Source organism: Lonchura striata, chromosome 15 (genome assembly GCF_046129695.1).
Source record: "Lonchura striata isolate bLonStr1 chromosome 15, bLonStr1.mat, whole genome shotgun sequence".
NCBI lineage: Eukaryota > Metazoa > Chordata > Aves > Passeriformes > Estrildidae > Lonchura > Lonchura striata.
In genome coordinates this window covers 16,790,639-16,811,332 of record NC_134617.1, presented here as the reverse complement: position 1 = coordinate 16,811,332, position 20,694 = coordinate 16,790,639, and the positions used below count along the sequence as shown (strand labels likewise).

Sequence of the window (20,694 nt, the reverse complement as noted above, 5' to 3'; positions counted from 1 at the left end):
AAAGGGAAAACCAGGGCTTGTGCAAAATTAGCAGCAGGCAGTGAAGAATCAAACCCAGATGGTTCTGTGCTGGCTTTCACAAATACCTGTGCCTTCCACAAATGGAGGGTGTTTTTCTTTATTGTGTATGTCAGAGTGAATGCAGATATTGTGGGATGTGCAGCCACTCGTGGAGTATCGACTCCACTGCCTTCCTGGTAATATCTGTCTGTCAAGAAACAAGGCTTTTGCCATTCTTTGGGTGCTCCACTGCTGCCATATGTGGCCAGAAGAAAAAAAATTGCTTCTCAGCTCAGTATCTCTTTGATATGCCTGAGGTGCTGTCAGCTGTGGTTTGCTGAATATGATAAAATGAATTGACATTATCAGTCACTTTCTGAAGCATGCAGAGTGATGTGGGGAAATGAGACCTACTACTTCTCTGTGGGGAAAAGGCTCTGAAAACAGAAGGTTCTTGGTTTAGGATCAGTTCAGCTTTGCAGGTGTGGTATGTTGAGAGTGAAGTCTGTGAGGTACAGGAAGTGTGGGTGACATGGGAGTGTGTAGGGGAGTGACTGCACAGAGATGAGGAGCATTTTGGGCATGCAGGTGCGCCAGTCCTGGATGCCATGATTGCTCCAGAGCATCCTTCTAGCTTGCCTCTCATCTGCTGGGGTTTATGGAATTTGTTTTGACCTTGTATTTAAAGGATGGATTCCCTAAAAAAGACTCCAAAACTTTTTTGGAGTTGGAGTACTTCTTTGTTGCCTTTGATTGATTAAATTTTGGAGTAAGGTTCTCACTTGCAGGTGTGGCAGGTAGCTTTTTTAATATGATAGATGAAGATTTGGCCATGAGGCTGCACACGGGCTGTTTAGGGGAGTTGGAACATTGAGTATCCTAAACTATTCAAGACTTCAAAGAATCCTGATACTGTTAAATTTATTTCATGTTGTCTTGATATATGAATGTAGCTGCATAATTTCTCCACAAATTAAAATGCATGCAGAGATGTTAAGGAATGCTGGAGATACTTAAGCAATTTCTTTGAAACACCAGTCTCATTATGTGCTTGAGATTTTAGCGATTTTTTTGAGTTTATTTTCTTTTCTGATATTACCTGCAGCATTGGTATATGATGCTTTAAAAAGCTTCTGTTTGCTGAGTAGGAAGATAACCCTGGGACTTGTTTGTAGCATACACATTTTGTCCTGTATCTGGTGTTGGAAGTTGATGGATGTTCTTCCTTTCAGGCTTCCCAGCAGATGAATTGCAGCTGTGAATGTCAGTGGTGCCCAAGTCAGATCCCTCCATGTACATGCTGTCCCCATGGTTTTTAACCCAATACTCTGCACTGCTTTTAAGTATGCATTATTTTTATTCAAGTTCTTGACTAAACCCCAGAATTAATGCAATTACTTCTGCTTGTTTAGAGGTTGAGCAACTGGCTGTGAGATACCGCCCAGGTGGCTTCTGCATCTGTGGCTTCAGTCATGTTTCTCCCTTTTCAAAGGGTTTGTGTGTATATCTCCCCATCAGCACTCAGCCTCCTGAATTGTGTAGGGAGGAATGTGGGATGTGGGGCTGGCTTCCTCTTCCCTACTGTGCCTTTGAACTTCTCCTTTGAGTACTCTTTATTGAGTCATTTTGGAGGAAGAAGGTGACTGGAGAGCTCTGATGTCAAGTACAAAATAAGATTGCAGCTATATCACTTGATACTGTTCCCCTTAAATGCCAAATTGTGAATTTCCTTAGAGGCAGAATGAGTTTTTTGGGCATCTCTCCAGGAGTCAAAGAATCCAAATTCTAGAGGTCAATGGACTGAAAAAAGCCAAGAAAACAAGAAGTTAATGCAGAAATAACTGAAGAGAAAGAAGTTGAAGGCCCTTTAGCCTTGTGCCTGGGCAGGTGACCCCTTTGGAGCCAATGCTCTACCAGATAGGCATGTTCCTTCCTGCAGGGCCCTTTCATTGGGGAAGGCAGGGTCTTCACCTGGCCATGGAGATGTTGATGTTCTTGTGAGGGTGGGCTTGCAGAGGTGGCTCTGGTAGCCACAGGTGAGGTCGGTTCCTGCTCCTCCCACTGTGGTCAGCCACAGCTGTGCTCACCCTGGGGCTGCTCCTGTGTGTGCAGGTGCTCAGGGACCTGTGGAGTGAGGAGAGCCTGGCAGGAATGTGTGTGGAGAGGAAAAAGTGGTAATTATGCAAATCTTCCTGTCCTGTACACCCCCACCAATGTTGTCATGAGGGTGTTTTCACAGAGAAAGTAAAACTGCCTTTTTGGTGGCAGATGCTGAATTCCCAAACTTCCTCTAAGGTTTAATCTCCGGTCAGTTTTGTAGTGCTGTGGAAACCTATTTCCTCCATGCGTCCAAGTTACGGGTATCCTCAGCTGGACTTGAGGAGCTCTTTTTGTTACAGCAGGCACTCAAGTACACAGGGCACTTGTATCCCTTGGGAGTATTTCTGGTGTTATTTCCAGTGGATTGATTATTTTATGCGTTGTGTAAACTTGCTCTATGACTTTGATTCTATTACCCACTCCTGGAGCAGTGCCTGTGTGCAGGGAAGGGTGCTTTCAGTGCTAGACTGCAGTGAAGTGTAGATTCAGTTACAACTTATTTCTTGGTGTAAAACTGAATTTACCAGCTGGGTTTTTCAGATTACTGTCAGCTCAAGTACCTTCAATCTCCTGCTTTTTCTGTGCCAATTTTTGCAGTTCTGTGTATTAATTCTGTTAATTTTTAATAGCTGCTACTTTATCATCTATCTAATACTAATTCAAATTGTGTGTCTAATGATCTCTTTAGAATTAGAAGGTGATACAATTTAAAGTTTGAAATGTCTCAGCATCCCATAGCACTCAGCTTTGTTTTCCTTTATTTTCCTGGATGCTGAGGTGATGCTACCTTTCCCCTGCACCTCAGATGTGCTGAGTGTTCGTAAACGGTTTATTTCCTTTGACATTCATTTTCTTTTGAAGGACAGCCACTTCGTATGTGTCAGGCTTGTACTGGAATTCTAAATACTTTAATACATTCTTATTGTCTGCAAGGGTGGCTGGCTAATTAGATAGCTTAGTAAATAATAGCTTGGTGATGAAGGTATGCACACCACTTTTCTGGGCTTTTTAATCCCCGCTGTGCCCCGTGAGTCACTGGCTCTGGATGAATGGAGGTGATGTGGATGAGGTTGCCTTGGCCTGAGTGCACTCAGTGGGATCCCCCTCCTGGGCAGCCGGGGCTGCTTCTGAGCCCTTTTGGCTTCTCAGGGACTTCATCTGACTCCACAGATGCTGACACTGCAGAGCTGCCCCAGCCCTGGGCCCAGCACAGGAGGAGCTGGAGCTGCTGGAGCCAGGCCAGAGGAGGCTCCAGGATGAGCAGAGGATGGAGCAGCTCTGCTGGCAGGAAAGGCTGGCACAGCTGGGATTGTTCACCTGGAGAGGAGAAGCTTTGGGCTGAGCTCAGGGTGGCCTTGCAGGGCCTGGAGGAGCCACAGGAAACCTGGAGAGAGACAACTGACAAGGGGGAATGGCTTCCTAGTGCCAGAGTAGCTTCAAATATTGGGTAGGACTTGTTCCTTGGGAAGGTGTGCGGGCCCTGGCACAGGGTGCCCAGAGCAGCTGTGGCTGCCCCTGGATCCCTGGTAGTGCCCAAGGCCAGGTAGGACTTTGGGGCTTGGAGCAGCCTGGGACAGTGGAAGGTGTCCCTGCCATGGCAGGGGTGGAATGAGATGATGTTTAAGTCTCTTCCCACCCAGACCATTCTGGGATTCTGTGATGGAGAGGAGATTCTGCTGCTTTTGCTGCTGCCAAGGCTTGAGGTTCTTAACAATTAGTCAGCTTTTCCTGCTGTTCCTTGTTTTTAATACCTATTGCTTCCTGTCAAAAGCAGCTTCATACCTACTTTTTTGTTGGTGTATGGGAGGTTGAGGCTGCTGAATCCCCCCTACAGGAAAAGCTTTTAAATCTGTCACAGATTTAACCTATTTCTATTTCTAATAATGAATAAAGGATACATTAATTCTAACTTTGAATGTCTTGTGACCATATTGGTAGGATTGCATTATTATCTGTTTCTCCAAGCTGTCTTGCCAGGAGTTAGGTGGCTTTATTCCCAGATTTATAATGCATTCTCTTCCTCTTGGAAAGGGCATATGCTGCCTTGGCTCACTCCTTTTAATTTGAGTTTTGCAGGGGTCTGTGTTGTTCCAATTTTGATTCTATTTCTAAAGCCTTTTCCACACATGTAAAATTTGATAAAAACTACAATATCTCAAGGCTTTTACAATTACTGCAGGTGTAAACTTCAGCCTACTTTTCATGCTTCTGGATATATCTATTAATTCATGTAATTTGCAAAGGAAAAACTTGAGATATTCCTTAGATAAGGTTGCTAATTAACATAAAAAAGAAAAACCAAGCCTGTAAAAAAGCAGCTCCAGTGGTAGATTACTCATCAGCCCCAGCAGCTCTCTGACTCCTACTAGAAGTGGTTTGTCCTCCTGATTTGGTATTCTGAGACATTCTCCCATCCATCCTGCTTCTCCCATCTAACCAGGCATACTGGAAGTGAGATGAATTGACCTGTAGCCAAGCTTAACCAGTCGTCACTTGGCAAAATCCCTTGGGAGGAAACAGCTGGAAGTGTTGACAAAATATTGAGCAGACCCCCTTGAGCTCCTGGTTGTCACTCACAGCTGCCTGGGTCAGATCTCACCTGGCTGTGCTTGGCTGGGGGGATCTAGCATTATTTTGATCTGGGTGCTGCATGAAGACACTTAGGTTTAAAACTGAGCTTTTATCAGCAGCTGTGATCCGTTCCAGGGCCTGTGGGAGCTGTGATGTGGTGCTGTCCTGCTCCTTTTGCTGTCCTGCTCCTTTTCCAGCACAGATTTTGTGCTCCTGTCTGGGCTGGGGGCTGTGGGGGCTGTGGTCCAGGAGAAGGAGCAGCCTGGCTGGCAGTGCTGGAGTCCTAAGCCCTGACACCTCACAGCAGGGAGGGGTAGGAGCATGGGATTGCAAATTGCAGGTGTAGGATGCCAGACCCCCTGCAAAGTAACCCCTTTACAACAGGAGTCAGGTGAGGTAGAGACACAGCACTCTTCTGCATCTGTGCCATGGAGGCAGGAACTGCCCTGGGGTGGAGACAGTGACCCTGAGATGGGCTCGGGGGTCAGAGCGTGCTGTCAATAACCCCAGGATATGGGGCTCCATCCCTGTGTGGGCCATTCCCTTGGGAGTTGGATTCTGATCCTTGTGGGCCCCTTCGAGTTCAGGATATTCTGTGTTCCGAGTGTGCTGCTGGAAGAGGGGCCTGGCACACTGCGCCAGGGCAGCCAGAGCCCTGCAGCTGCCTCTGAGCTCAGCCGAGAAACACCTGCAGGGAAACAAGAAATAGAAACCTCTGCCATTTTGTAAAAGGTTTCAGGTACATTTACTTGGTTAATGCTGGGTCTGCTCTGGCTTGCAGAGCCCCAGCATCATGATGTGATGGAAACTGGGGAAACTCAATTCCATGGAAAGTCAGGTTTAGCGTGTGATGTATTATTGCCAATTTGGGTTTTCTTTTGTGCTTTTAGGGAAAAGATGTATGTTGTTACAGGATGACTTTCTTGGCACCCTGGCACTTTCCTACCATTACTGACCTTAAAAATAGATATTTTTGCTTCAGTGATAGAAATGTGCTGCAGAGGTGTAGAGCCTTCATGCTATATATCATAAAACATATGCTATTAACTTGCTAGATACAAGAATAAGCCTTAAGAGAACACTGGGAGATAGATCTGTTACCTAGAAGTGGTATAAAAGTAGTACAGAATGTTTGAGAATCTGTTGTTTTTCAGACCTGACAAACACCTCTCTTCATCCCTTCCCTTTCTCCCCCACACCACAGGTGCAAATAATAGTAAAAAAAAAATACTCTTTGCTGTTGCAGTAATGTTTTTTCCCCTTAAGAAATAATACATTGATAGCACTAGACAATAACTTTCAAGGTTTGGTTTCACCATCCCTTAAAAGAAGACTCACAGGATCAGAATATCCTGACTTGGAGGAGCCTACAAGGATTCCAGTGCCCTGACCCCCCCAGCAATCCCCCTGTGCATCCCTGGCAGCACTCCTGGAGCTCTGGCAGCCTCAGGGCCGTGCCCATTCCCTGGGGAGCCTGGGCAGTGCCCAGCACCCTCTGGGGGAAGAACCTTTCCCTGAGATCCACCCTGAGCCTGAAGTCCAAAAAGCTCACATCAACTGGCTTTCCTTGATCAGCTGGGTGGGATCCCCTGTTGCAGAAGGGAATCAGGTTTGACAAGCAGGACTTTCCCCTCCTGTAGCTGTGTTGGCTGTGACTGATGCCTGTGTCGTCCTCCAGGTGTTTTTCAACACCTCCCAGAATAATCTCCATAATTTTATCCAGCACTGAAGTGAGACTGACAGGCCTGTGGTTTCCGGGGTCCTCCTCCTTGCCCTTCCTGAAAATCAGAACAATGTTCCCCAGCTTCCAGTCAGCTGGGACCTCTCCAGATTCCAAACACCACTCAAAAATCATCAAGAGAGGGTTTGTGATGATATCAGCAGCTCTTTGAGGATTCTTGGATGAATCCCATCCAGCCCCCATAGGTTTGTAGGGATCCAGCTGGAGCAGCAGATCCTGCATGATTTCAGGGTCAGCTGGGAGCTGATCATTGTCACAGTCATGGCCCTCCAGCTCAGGGCACTGGGACCCCTTTCGTCCATGATCCATGTTGAAGGCAAAGAAAGCATTAAAGATCTCTGCCATTTCCCTGTCCCTGTCTGTGAGATGATTGTCCTCATCCTGGAACACACTGAAGTCATTTCTACACTGCCTTTTGCCATTACTATCTTTGTGAATTGTTATTATTCCCCAGTTCTGGCAGCTCCAGCTCCAATTGAGCTTTGTCTACACGGGTTTTCTGCCTACAGTGAAGGGAGCAGCATCTCTGTTCTTCCCATGTCACCTGACCCTGTTCTCACTGGGCACATTCCTTCCTTTTTAACCTCATTTCCAACCTGGCTTGGTCACTTCCAGAGCTGGGGCAGCTGCATTTGGTTGTTCTTAAGATGTGAATTCTTACAAACCAGTCCCAGTGTTTTTAGCTGCTCCCAGTTTTGCCCTAGAATGGGAATTCCAGACTGAGTTACAGGGATTAGGACTAATTTTTAGCCCGGGACAGTCCTGAAGCATTTGGTCAGTTGTTACTGAAGTTAAAATATGCTGTGAAATGTGGAGGAAGACCTGTGTGCTTTCCTGGTTTTTCTTTTTCATTAGGGAACCGACTACAAGACTGAAGTTGCAAATTATAGCTCTCCTGTGAGAAAATAAGATTTTTGGAGTTTTTTATAATATTAATGAAGTGACTGGAAGTATGTTAGTAACTTGAAATATTTGGTTTGAAGGCAGTGGTTTTGATAACATAGGTAAAGCAGACCTCTCTTGATTATAACTGCATTACATAAAAAAGAGTGACCAAACTACTTGTCAGAGTAGAAATCAGCCTGTGTACTTGCCTTGATAGAAATTGTTTTAATAATCACAAAAAGGTCCTATTTTGTGCTCAGAAGGAATGTGGGTTTGATTTTTTTCCTGGCTCAGCTCACTAAAACCTGTTCATGTTCTTTATCATATTTTTTACCTTGTGCCTATGAGCAATCTGGATCAAGTATGTGGACTTGTCATTTAATCCTAGTCCTGTCAGTAGTTAAAAGCACTTCTCTTGCATAAGCAAATCTAGCAAACAGGATGGAGTAATTATAAAAAAAAACCTTTTATAACTCTTTCCATGAGTAAACTTCCCATTAAAGGGTTTGTTTTGAAATTTACTTTTGACTTTTAAATATTTTTTATTTATATCAGTTAGTTCCCCTGGATCACTGATTGCATGTATTTCATAATGTGACACAGGAAATCCACCTGAAATGTCTGTTTCATATATATTTAATTTACTGTATCATGTGTACATAATGAATGCTTTAGAGGGATAGGGTTGTTTTGTTGTTTGCATAAGCTCATATTTTTGGAGTGGTTTCCTGGTATTTTCCTGCTTTCCATGGGTGCCTGATGGCCAGGCAGGATTGACTGGGTTTTGTTGTTGATTGTACCAGCACAGCCTGAGGTTAGGGTAGTGGCAATGAGTTATTTTCTACAGTGGAGCTGTGTTTGCATGAGCAATTGAAATTGCTTTCTAAAGCTGATGATCACTTATTAATTTGCCTGATGGAGACTGGTTTTGAATAAATGGACAGTAAAAGTAGGTGTCAGAAAGTTCCTCTCTTGATGATGCAGCTTTATTGGGGCATATTCAAATGATGGAGTGCCCACCAAGAAGAAGGAAGCAGTCTGCAGCTGGGTGGCATCAGCTCATTTGAATGTGGCATAAACCTTTTTCATGTGTCTCTGGACACTCTCCTGGCACCCTTTGTCAAGTTAATTGTTGTCCATAGACAGCTCTAGGTATGAAGGGACAATATCCCTGGGATTTATCTGCTGGGTGCACTGGAGTCTGCCTCCTCTTGGTCTGTGTTTCCATTTGTCCCTGTGTTTGAGGGTGTGCTGTCAGACAGGAGGGGCTGGGGAAGGTGTGGAGCACTCATATCCCACAGCTCCAGCAACGATCCCACTGCTGTGCCAGTGCTGTGTGCTCAGGAACCTGCTGCTTGCTTGCCTGGGCTCTGCTGGGAAGGGACAGCTCTGCAGCAGGGGGGCAAGGGCTTGGTATTCATTCTAGAAACACCTCTTGGGTGTGGAACAAAGCAGAAGTTTTATTCAAGTTTCAAATTGGTCAACAAATATTTACAAATATTTATTTATGCTGACTAATTCAAAACTCGGTGTGGAAGAGGCACTGCAGTTTGTTCAGCAGTTCCCAGCACTGAGGGTATTTTGAATGGTCTGTAAATAACTGGAATTCCTTAGTCCTGATGCTGCTGTGTTGTTACAGAGTGAGCTCTGTGGGTGTTTGCTGGGTTTCACCGTGGGTGATATTGTTGCTGGTCTGGAGACTTGCTCTGCACTCCCTGCCAGGGATGAGAGCCCATTGCACACTGAGCCATTGAGGTTGATACTTCCTAGGGTCAGTAAATGGCTGTCCTGGTTTGGCAAAGCCAGGACAAAGGCGAACAGACAACTCCTGGAAGTTCAGTGTAGGGTGAACAGGCATCTCCTGGAAGTCACCAAAGACTCTAGGAACTTATGAGAAGTATCTCATTTTTGTTCTGAGTGTAGTGTCATGTTAAAGATGCAGTACCTACTAAGGCTCACTGGGTTGGTTTGTTTGTTTTGGTTTTGCTTTGGGTTTGATTGATTTTGGGTTTTTTTCTGGTTCATCCCAATCAGATGTGCAACCTTAGCCTTTTTGGAAGTTTCTGGATACTACCTGCAGGCGGAAGGCATTGGAAGACACAGCTCCCTCGCTTCCAAGCACCACAGCTGCTGTGGTGCTTATGGGCATCCCAGAGCTAAGCTGGTCATCCACAGACAAGAATACAAACTAGAGATGGCTTTCTTTGCCTACCTGCCCTGTGGCTGTGGAATTCTTGAAGGCCTGGACCCTGCAGATACACCCTTGCTCCCCAGAGAGCTTCCAGCTGTCATTAGGAGCTCCCCAGCTTGGCTGCCTGTGCTCTGGTCAGCCTTGAAGAGGCCTGCTGCTCCTGTTTGTCCTACCTGGAAGCAATTCCAGCTATTTCCATCTTCAGGACTATCTGGAAAACTTGAGGAGTAGTTCTTTAACTTTTCAATTAATCAGCCAGAATTTCAAGCAACTGTTGCTGTTTGTGTGGGGATGTTGTGCTTCAGGACTGGACAGACTCAGTAAGCAGTTCCAGGTCTTTACTAGAGCATGTTGTCTTCTCCTGAGGACAGCAGAGATGGTGCTTTAATATCTCCTGCTCTTTAAGTCAGAGGTGTGTGCTTAGACCTGGGGGCTTGCAGCATGGCCCTACTGGGTGGTTTTCCCAACCTGGGGGTTTGTTCCTGGCTCACATCCTTTCATAGGTATGTGCTGAGGATGTTGAGTGCACGACCCCCCTCTGGAGCAGCTGGACTGCTTGGACAGATGAAATTTGCCTTCCTTAAAGCAGAGGTTGTTAGCAAAGGTGCTGAGAGTGGCTGCAGTGCAGGGAGTGTGCTTTTCCCCCGGTTAAGTGCTGTGTGGTGATGGAACTGCCCTTGTAGCATTTGTGTCCCTGTCCCTTTCCCATGTTCTCACTCCTTAGCAGACTGTGTTATTAGCTTTACTAAGAGCTCTATAAATTTTACAGGGTTTTTTTCTCCAAAAGAATTCAAACTTAAAGTGGTGTTAGGGCTGAATCAATCAATTTGAAGGCAGAAATTGATAGTCCCAGCTAACAGCACATGGCTTTTGAGGCAGAGGTTCTGGATATGTGATGGGTTATTTAGGAGTTAGGAAGCATTTGCTCTTTTCTCACTAATAGGAACAGTTGCTGTATGGTTGAGCTGGACTCCACATTAACACGCTACTCAATATTTTTAGCTCTTTGCAAACATATAAGTAAAACTACTTCTTGCAGCAGGATTTTCTGACTATTTTGTACACTTCATAAAGGATATTTCAAGTACTTCAGTGGCCAAACAGTTAAGAGGTATCTTGGAAGGACCTTTCTGCTTGAAATTATTTCCTGTATCTAAAGCTATCTTTAATCTCATGTGGTCTCACAAAGCCCATTCTACTTATTAAATATGCAGTAAAGCTCTTCTGATTGTATGTTTAAACAGCAGAAGTCCTCACTGCTCCTGTATTTTAAAATTAAAAATTCAACTGCAACACTACCTTCAGATTCAGAGCCATTAGAATGGATTTTTCAGATTTATTCTCCTGATTACAATACAGAAAATTAATTGCTTTTGAATGTAAAGAATTATGACTCATTCATTATTTAAGAACCTTTTTGATGGATGAAGCTTTTCCACTTACTCCAAGACTTCTCATGAAATATAGCTGGTTTTTTTTAACTCGTACAAAGCGTGATGCACCTCTGTCAAAAAGTGCTGCACTGCCCACGCTGTGGGGTAGAGAGGGGTGGAAGAAAAAGCAGCATCTCCTCTGTGTCCAGTTTGCTTGAATATTCGATGTACAAGGAGTAGAGTCTGCTGGGGATAACAGGGAAGTAACTTCCATGGCATTTAAAAGAAATACCTTGGTTTTATAAAAGAACGATTGATTACTTCATTTAAACACCAACACCCTTTCATTTTGCTTGTGTGTGCATACTGCAAGTGTTTGTGTTACAAACTGGGGAGAAGAAATTTGGTTTAACTCAAGGGATGTTCCTCTCTGGTTGTGGTTCAGCTTCTTGCTCCTGGCTTTTATGCTTAAATGATTTTTGTGTGTGTTTAACTTTTGTCCTTTTAGAAAACTTAGAAGCAAAAGTCAAATTAAAGACCTTGTGGATTACAACCAGCTGAAGAGCTGAAATCAGGGTTTGGTTACCTGTCAGCCCAGAAGTGTTTGCTCGGTGCCCTTGCAGCCAAACCTCTGGAGTTGTGCATCACAGAAACAAACACGGGATTGTGCTAATGAGACACTTGTCTTTTTTTATAGAATCATAGAATGGTTTGGGTGGGAAGGGACCTTTAAAATAACCCTAGTCCTGCCCCCTGCAATAAGTAGGAACACCTTCAAGCGGATCAGGTCCCCCACAGCCCTGTCCAACTTGGCCTGCAATGTTTTCAGGGAAGGGGCATCCACCACCTCTCTGGGTAACCTGTTGTATGGTTTCACCACCCTCACTGTAAAAAAATTTCTCCTAAAATAAGACCCAAAGCACGTGAATCCTATGTCAAATATGGCAAATAGAGTTTTACCTCATTATAATAAAAATTCCTAAAATCTTTGTGGTAATGAAATTGTTGATTAGGTAACAATGATTTTGTAAAGCTTTTCCATAAGAACAGATTATAGAAAATACTGACATCAGGGTTTTGTGGTGGGTGAGCACCCTCACTGAATCTTGTCCCTTGGCCTGGACATTCACTGCAGGAAGGAGCCAGGGTTTCCCAGTGCTGCAGTTTTCAGTTCATTTGTGCAATCCTCTCCAGTCAAATTCTTGAATCTCATTTTTTTTGCAGTTGTCTTAACAGGGTCTACATTTAAAAGTAAGTTGCTAGTGATGTTGACATTTCCATGTTCCTAATTGGATTTAAAAGTTTTGCATAATGTACTCAGAATACTGGTTTTTCTCTGAGGTGTGTTACCTTTGCTTGCGAAAAACAACTGAGTTTGTAGTTGAGAGATGCTTTTGCTTGTAAAATTAGTCTCTGAGAGTTTAAGAAAATAGATGTATCGTGTGCTGCTTTGAAGTATTAGAAGGATTTGAGAGGCAGTTTGCCAACTGACATTTAAAACCCTTGAGAGCTTGTTCCAGCCAAACCTTTTGATAAAAAAGTAAATGCAGCTACGGCTTAGTTACTAAAGTGATTTTAGCTGGCGGTTCAGTGCATGTAATCATCTTGGAACATTCTGAAACTTGTTCTTTTGTTCTTTTTGTTCTATCATGGCTTTTGGGCTGTGTCTGTGAACCTGCCACTTCTCAAACCCAGAAATCTTTCCCATGATATTGAGGCACAGTGGGTCTGAATGCTGTGCTGGCTGTGGTAGCTCATGTAAAGAAAAAAAACTACTTCGTGTTCCAGGAATGTTTTTGGGACCCTTCCTGGAGGGCTGTGACTCAGAACTGATGGGATGTCTCATTGTGTGACACCTCTGAACCTTATGAGCTGTTTGTCCTTGCCACACTGTTGGCAGGGCGTTCCCGTTGGAAATGCCAGCTCCTGGCTGGCACAGTGACCCACAGGTGGCCCTGGAGGTACCTGAGGAGCCAGGAAACACCCAGGGGCTGGGCCAGGCCTGTGCTGATCCTGATCCAGCTACTCAAGGGCCAGGAGTTTGGCTTTGGCTTGGTTTCCATTCAGTTTTTGTTAGTCAGGAGACACCTGGTTTGGGAGGAGCCCCTGCTGCCCTGCTCACTGTAGTACAGCAAAAGGTTGTGTTTTGCTCAGTGTGGTACAACAGAAGGGGCTGGATTTGTTGTGACTGGCAAGTGGCCCAAACCTGACTCTTCTGCTTGGGACAGTGGGTGCAGACTGCTTTTAATATACCATGAAAGAGTGAGCTTTGGCACCTCTGCTTGAAAAGGGAGGAAGAAAGAGGCAAACTCAGTTTTACAGTATACACAATTTTAATACCAAAATGCTTCTGTACACTGCACTTGTTTTACTCCATTACTTACACCCCCTCCCACCAGAACTTGGCTCTTGAAACATAATTTAAACACAATGCATCTAGGACTCTCTGTAATCGTGGGTTGCTAAGCTGGTAGAATAGTTCACTTACTAGTGTTTTCATTAGTAAAAAATAAAATGGGGGTGAGTTTTGTTTGGCTTTTTACAAAGGAGTAGTTGGGAGATGGCAGGTGTACCTTCTTGGTGCTTACACAGGGGTGTACAATGCTGTTTCACCCCATCTGAGGCCTGACTATACTCCTCAAAGCTTCTGGTACCTTTCCCTAGATGCCTCTCAGAAGATTTTTACACAAGATGTGAAATGCTGAATTTCCAGCTGATTCTGAAATTATCTCTAAGCATCTTGCTATCGTGGTGCCTTAAAAAGCAAAGCCAGCACCAATTTTAGCATCTGGGACATTTGCAGTGGAGGAAGGTGTGGGGAGGGAGGAGCTGCTGCCTTTGGTTTCTGTTGTCTCCTTGCTTATTCCTTTTGGGGGGGAGGAGAAATACTGTATCCCCCTCTGAACTTGTTTAATTTTTATGGAAAACTTCATAAGAAAGATGAAAATCAGCTCCTGGGTAAGTTTCATACATCTGAACAGATGGATTTTGATAGCTACACAGATCACAAAATTAAATCAACTTTATTTCCATTAAAGTAATACAGAAATTATCTTAGACACATTAAAAATAAATGTGTAGTGCAGATTTCTGGTTTAAAGCCATGGGATGTTTCTGATTTTACAGGGTAGCAATAGGCTCCTGTCTTGTAAGGAGGTAATGGGACAGAAGCTCAGATTTGCATGTGGCTGATCACTGAAAAATCGGATCATTTCTGCTTGGGGGAGAAACAAACAAAACCAAACACTGATGGAGCAGCATTCATTATGTTTTCATCTGATAAGGAAAGGGAGCTCAGTGCAGAAGAGCACTTCAGCTGGAGACTGAACACTCACCCATTTCACCCTTCATCGAGTCATTTTTACTTGTGTGCGTTTAAACACTGATCTAATGCAGAGAGACTAACTGGGAGCATTAATTCAGCCTGTTCCAGGAGAATGACTCAAAAGCTGAACTTGTGCTGCTGGGTTTTCATTTCACTGAAACGAGGATGAGGAGCAGGGGAAGCTGCCTGGATATCAGTAAGGATGGAGGAGATCTTTGGATAGTCCAAGGGCAGCGCAAGAAATTCTGTTTCTAAAAGACCCAAAGACCTCTGAGGTTGTGCCTGGAGGTGTTGAAGCAACTGTAAGCAGTGTAGTATCTGTACAAACTGAGGCTGTGCAGCAGAGATGCTGTTTGGGGAGGGCAGGTTAACAAGCTCCTGTCATCAGCCAGTGCTTGTACTGAAATACAATTAATTTAAACCAAATCATCATGGTTCTTGTTCCATCAACAAAATAAATCAGGGACTGCTGAGTAGCACAATTATTTCAATCCCCTCCTTGCCTGGAAGAGTCACAAGCAATTGCGAATGGAAGACAGTAACTTTAAAATAAAAAATATGAACAGCCTCTGGCTGTGTCCTTGTGCAGAGAGTGGCTCTGCCTGGTGCTCGCTGTCCCTCCGCAGGGAATTCACATTGACTTCACTGCTGCTGTTTGACATTCTGTGAATTTTATTATACCTGTTACCCTAAATGTAATGTTTGCTGAATTGCTTTGCTTATGCCTGGAACCTGGCAACAAATGGGTTTGGAAATAGCAGACGTAAACCACAGCATTTGGGAGACTGGCTGTGGATTAGTGTGAAGTATGGAGAGGGAACGGTGCTGGGCTTCCTTGCTGGCCTCCTGCTCTGCTGTCTGCAAGCCAAGCACCTCAGGACAAATGGAACCTTCGGTGGGTTTGCCTGGAGGGGCACTGGAATGGTGCTTTAATGCTTGGAAAATCACTGTGAGTGGCAGGGATGGAGAAGAGGGTTGAATGCAGCATTGCTGGAGCATCTGTCTTTGCTCTTCTTGGGTGGAATTAAAAGATCACAGAGATGGAGTAGTACAGGGCTGGGCTGTTAGGAAAGCAGCTCCTGGAGGAACCTCAGCTCCTCCTCAAGCAGCCTCTTCTTTTTCCTGTGTGGAAGACTGAGGTGGTACCCCTTGAACTGTCTGGGTGTCTGGGATTGCTTCCTGCAAACACAGCTGAGGCTGTCAGGGTTCAGTGGTGACATCTGATTGGGGACGGCAGCTCAGCCAGATTATTTGGTTGCCAGGATAATTAACAAGCTCAGTGATAACTTTGCACTGGTACCGTGCAGCTGTAGGTGGAAGTCATCCCCAAGTGCCTCCTCTCCAGGCTCCTAGAGCTGGCCAGTGCCAGCCAGTGCAGGGGGAGGGACAGTGATGCCCACTCAGTGCTCATCTGCTCCTAGAGCAGCATCCTGGGCTTTGGGAGAGCTGTGAGCGCTTAGTTATGGGAAGGAGCAAAGCAAATCTTCCTACAGTCAGCTAAATACCCCTGGGACCAATATGGGTTTGTGTTTCTCAGTTTAGCTCTGGCCTTCTGTCTCATGTGGGATTTAATAATCCAGAATATCTGCTCTTTGTCCACCCACCCTGCAGGATTTTTAGTAGTCAGTTAAAAACAGTAATTAATTTCCCAGAACAGGTATAAATGGACTCATCTTAGTATTAACAGTACCAAGAGTTCAAAGATATCCCTATGGAAATCCATTAGGCTTCACTGGATCATCTCTTCCATTAAGTACAAAGTCAAGAGAAGTAAACAAAATATTGGTTTTATGTTAAGGGCACTGTACGTAGAAGTAAAATGATGCAAATTAGTTCCTCAAAATCAGCAATTGAAAAACCTTTATGTAAAATCTTAAGAGAAGTTACTTATCTTGCTATAATTGCCTTGGATGTGTTCATCTCACAAGAAAACATCAAACTGTTGTATAATTGCACCCTAAATACTTCACTAAGTGGTAATACAGAGAGAAAAGCAGAGTGAAATAGCAAACAGATTTTTGTGCAGTGGTTTTTCTGTTTAAAAAGTTTGCAGGATAGTTTAGTACATCACAATTAGCATACTGTAATTATGATTTGGTCAAAGTATGGCAACACTGTGAGGAATTTTCTTTCTTCATCGGGGTGTGCTGGTAATAGTTTAACACTGCAGCATTGGACACAACACATTTTTTAGTTATACATACATGTATATATATATATAAAATAATTCTCCATCCTTCTGAATCTTTTAGCTTTGGTTAGAATGTGTACAATATTTGAGCAGTTGACTTAAAAATAATGTAATCCTTTGCAGACCCCCCACCCCCCCACCCTCGTGGCATCTGAGTACCACCATCACTGCATAGATCTGCAAATATTTACATATAATTCCATAATAGAGTATAAATAGCAATATGGTACTTCTGGCTAAAGAAATCAAATTACCTCTTAGAATGAGGTGTGTGTGTATATATATTTATATATGATTTTTTAAAAAGTCATACTAGTTTAGATTCTGTCCCATATTGAGTAAGAAATAAAATATTTTTCAGTGAACTATCCTATAAACTAATCATATTCTCCTAAATTATCAGAAGGGGTCTTTTTTTATCTTGAATTTTGGAAGAGGAGGACAAGTGAGAGCTTATATTACAGGGGCTAATTCTGTCTCCAGAGAAACCAGTGGAGTTAGTGCATGAAAATAGCTTCCCAGCCAGAGGAAGCCTCAGCTGGGGGGGCACCAGGGGGACAAAGAGAGGCTTCTTCCTTCCTTCCTTTCTTCCTTCCCTCTTCTCCTTAACCTTGCTGTTGATATTTGCTTTTAATTAAGAGAACCTTGCATTAAGGGTATTTACACATGAAAAGGTGCTGAAATGCTGTTTGTTCATCATCATTAAGTAATTAGCCTGAATTCATGAAAAGCATCATCAAGTGAAACCAGGGAGTCGAGGACTGAATGTACTTAATATTTTCAATCGATCTCAGCGTGCTGAGCCTCTCTAAAGAAGCTGCAGTGCCAATCTGGGTTCACAGAAAGGGCTGTCCTGCTCCTGGGGGGGGGGGGGGGGAGGGTGTGGGTGTGTGTGCCCATCCTGTTCCTGTGTGTGTGCCCATCCTGCCTGGAGCTCTGTGTGTGTGTGTGCCCATCCTGCCTGGAGCTCTGTGTGTGTGTGTCCCCATCCTGCCTGGAGCTCTGTGTGTGTGTGTCCCCATCCTGCTTGGGGCTGTGTTTGTACCCATCCTGCTCTTGTGTGTGTGTGTGTGTGCCCATCCTGTTCCTGGAGGTGTACCCATCCTGCTTGGGACTGTGTGTCTGCCTGTCCTGCCTGGAACTCTGTGTGTGTGCATGCTTGTGTATGCACCCATCCTGCCGGGGCTGTGTGCCCATCCTACCTAGGGCTGTGTGTGTGCCCATCCTGCCTAGGGCTGTGTGGCCCTGTGTTTGTGCACATCCTGTCTGGGGCTGTGTGTCCCTGTGTGTGCTGTGTGAACTGCTCCTTTCTGTGCCTGCCATCCCTTTTAGCAAGCTGAGCCATGAACATGCACAGAGCAAAACCGTATTTCAGATAAATTCACCCCAATGCACTGAAATTCCCACCTGGACCTTTGTTCCTCTTTATTTTTTTTTTCCCTTTTGTTTTCCCTACCTTCCCTTACTGGAGTGAAATGCTCAGAGGAGGAAAATCTTCCTCCCGGGCTGCTCTTAAAGTGCCCGGAGCCAGCTGCAGTGTTTGGGATCCTCCAGCTGCAGTGGAACAAATGGAGCGCACGTCCCCCACAGATCCCTGCACAGATATCCAGTCTCCTTCCCATAAAACTGATTGCAGTAGAAAAAGTAGAATATGGAGACTCAGGTATAAATGTTTACACACAGTCATATAATTACATAACATTAAACATTTTACATTGTTTGAGGTGAGCATCTCTTTAGACTTTTAAACATTAGGAGTGCAAGTTGAATGTAATCATTGCTTCTTTAACACTGAAAATATTATGGATTTATTTTTTAAAAAACTTAAAAATACTGCACCACTCCATAAACAATGTTTCCATTAAGTAGCTTGGAAAATTAGGCTTTATGTCAACATTTGTAAAAATTAGAATCTGATGTAGGTCCCTACAATTTTCAAGTAGGTTACTTATCTGATTTACTTTGTGATGGGCTGTAGGTATTATACTTCACATTCTTTATAGGGCAGCTGCTGGCACTTGCACTGTCCGTAGCCATTGATGATGATGAAGGGTCCTTCATGGGTGGGTTCGTACTCGTTATAGGGTCCTTGGTCTGACATATTGGCCATATGCAGCCGCGTTTGGGATCGGAGCTGCCTGTGGTTTTGAATCATTGAGCACTGCCTAATTCTTCTTAGTGTGGGAGGGCAGCACTTCCTGGAGATGAACACTATAAAAATGATAAAAAAGAAAGAAAACAATAAAGCCATTGTTCCTGTAATTACCCTCTGAGTGAAGATGGCATTGTTTGGCTCGGGGAACTGTTCTTCGGTGGTAACGACCATGCCTGCTGTAGTTGGAATCTCTTTGTCTCCCACATGGAAATGAGAAGAGCTTATTCTTTTCGTGTACTCGGTAGTTGGAGCTGTGTACGACGTCGTAGCCACGGGGGTAACCACAGTCGATAAATTCCAGCAAAGCTGAAAACCATACACTGCATCCAGAATATCCTCTCCCTGGGTGTGGTCGGGGCTGTGGCAGAGGATGGAGTGCTCCCACCGACCTTGGAAGCCACTCAACCATGTGGCCAAGGAGCAGATCTTTGGGCTGCATTCCCACAGATTGCCAGAGAGGCCCACGGTGGTGAGGGACGTCAGCGAGCTCAGGATCTTGGAATCCAGAGTGGTGAGCTTGTTGTTATCCATGAGGAGGGTTTTAAGGTTAGGCATAGTTTCAAAGACGGTGAGGTCGATGGCTTTGATTTCGTTTCCAGTCAAATCGAGCTTTGCTAAGGTGCCCCAGGTCCACTCCATCCCACATGTCAAGTTGCTAATTTTGTTCCACTGCAAGAAGAGTGTGTGCAGGCTGCTCAGCCGGAGGAAGTGAGCAAAATTAATCTTTGTCAGCTGGTTGTGCTCTAGGTGCAGCTCCCTCAGCTTGATTAATCCCGCAAATCCATTGCGAGCCAAACTTCTTAAGCGGTTTGTGCTCAAATCCAGGAATTCCAGGCTACGACAGTCCCAGAACAGGCGGACCGGGATGGTCCGCAGGGAGTTGGATCGCAAGTGCAAGGTCTGTAGCTTGCGAAGGCCGTAGAAGAGCTCGGGGTGCAGAGAGGATAACTGATTAAAAGAGAGGTCCAAATTCTGCAGGTTAAGCAGCTGGCTAAAAGTTGTGTTTGGCAAATGAAAGATTTTGTTGGAACTTAAGACTAATTCCTTAAGTTTATACAGTCCTTGAAAAGAATCTTCTCTGACTGTTGCAATTTGATTATGATCTAAGTGAAGCCAAGTAAGTTGACTGAAGCTTGCAAATTGATCCCTTTCAAGTTCAGAAATATAATTGTGCCTCAGTGACAAACCTAGCGAGCCCTTTTCAGTGGTGTTTGGCACTGAGTGAAACCCCTGAGAGTCACAGTAAAAGAGCAGCTTCTCACAGCGACATTTTGGTGGACAAGCCATGCCCAAGGCAGGCAGCATTTTTAAAACCATACTCATTGCATATAGTGCTGCCAGCATACGAGCCCCTAATGGCCACTTGAAATGTAAGCCTGCAGAATATAATTTAGGAAAACAACAAGATAGGATAGCCTTATCAGTACACTTGGAATATCACAGTGGAAGATTTCACTGCAGATAACATTGCCATGCATTTCCAACAAGCTAATTCTAAATGCAAGAAACAACTTACTACAACAAACCGAATACTTGGACATTATTACACTTAGGAGGAGGCTTTATCTCGATTACGGAGGGCACTATCGGAAAACATTTTTTTCATAAGGTTCAGTGCTGAGGAATCAGCTTTAGCATCTTAACTGCTCCTTTAAAGCAGAGCTGTCATTCATTATACAAGGAACAGAGAAACGCAAGAACTTACCCATTCTTTTGAGTACATTGGAGGGTGCATTCAGTCGTAGTTTGAGACTCAACGCCGTGAGTCTGTGAAAGGCTCTAATGTAAGATAGCCTTGAATAATTGACTGGGTTTAGTGTCCTTTGATATTAGTGCAAAATCCACGATGCTCTCTTGGAATATTCCTTTTGAAATTGCTGCCTTGATCTCCTCTGACAGGTCTGCAATTTTTAAATCTTAATACAAGTTTTCGTCCTCTGTGGCTGCTCAGCTGGTTAATTGAAGCTCACGTTTTCCTTTTCCGCAGCTGTGGGTTCCTTTAGTCCTAACTTGTTGATGGCAGATGGGTGGCTTATTGCTGAGAGAAGCTCCTGTAGTAGCATGAGTGCATTTACTGAAAAGCTTTTCAGGGAAGCGGTACAAGAATGGATTTGCTTATGCGCTGCGACCACACAGGGCTCTATATAGGCTGACGTCACCTG

At 44.4% G+C, this 20,694-nt stretch overlaps 2 protein-coding genes across 5 annotated transcripts in view; one reads left to right on the top strand and one right to left on the bottom strand.

The window, feature by feature from the left end:
* CTNNA1 (catenin alpha 1) overlaps nucleotides 1-20,694 on the top strand; it is a 116,930-nt gene that overhangs the window by 40,617 nt on the left and 55,619 nt on the right. The window lies entirely within an intron of this gene.
* LRRTM2 (leucine rich repeat transmembrane neuronal 2) lies at nucleotides 13,172-20,666 on the bottom strand. 4 transcript variants are annotated; one of them, XR_013340834.1, is made up of 3 exons: nucleotides 20,238-20,666; nucleotides 17,405-19,908; nucleotides 13,868-17,371 (listed from the first exon to the last, which is right to left on the bottom strand). XR_013340834.1 is itself a non-coding variant. In XM_021544871.3 (2 exons), the coding sequence occupies exons 1-2, from the start codon at nucleotides 20,239-20,241 to the stop codon at nucleotides 18,359-18,361; spliced, it is 1,554 nt and encodes a 517-aa protein (XP_021400546.1). In that variant the 5' UTR covers nucleotides 20,242-20,666; the 3' UTR covers nucleotides 13,172-18,358. The 4 variants fall into 4 exon arrangements, 3 of the variants coding, with proteins under 3 accessions (XP_021400546.1, XP_021400547.1, XP_021400549.1); XM_021544871.3 differs by having other exon boundaries at nucleotides 13,172-19,908; XM_021544872.3 differs by having other exon boundaries at nucleotides 13,172-19,480; nucleotides 20,238-20,661.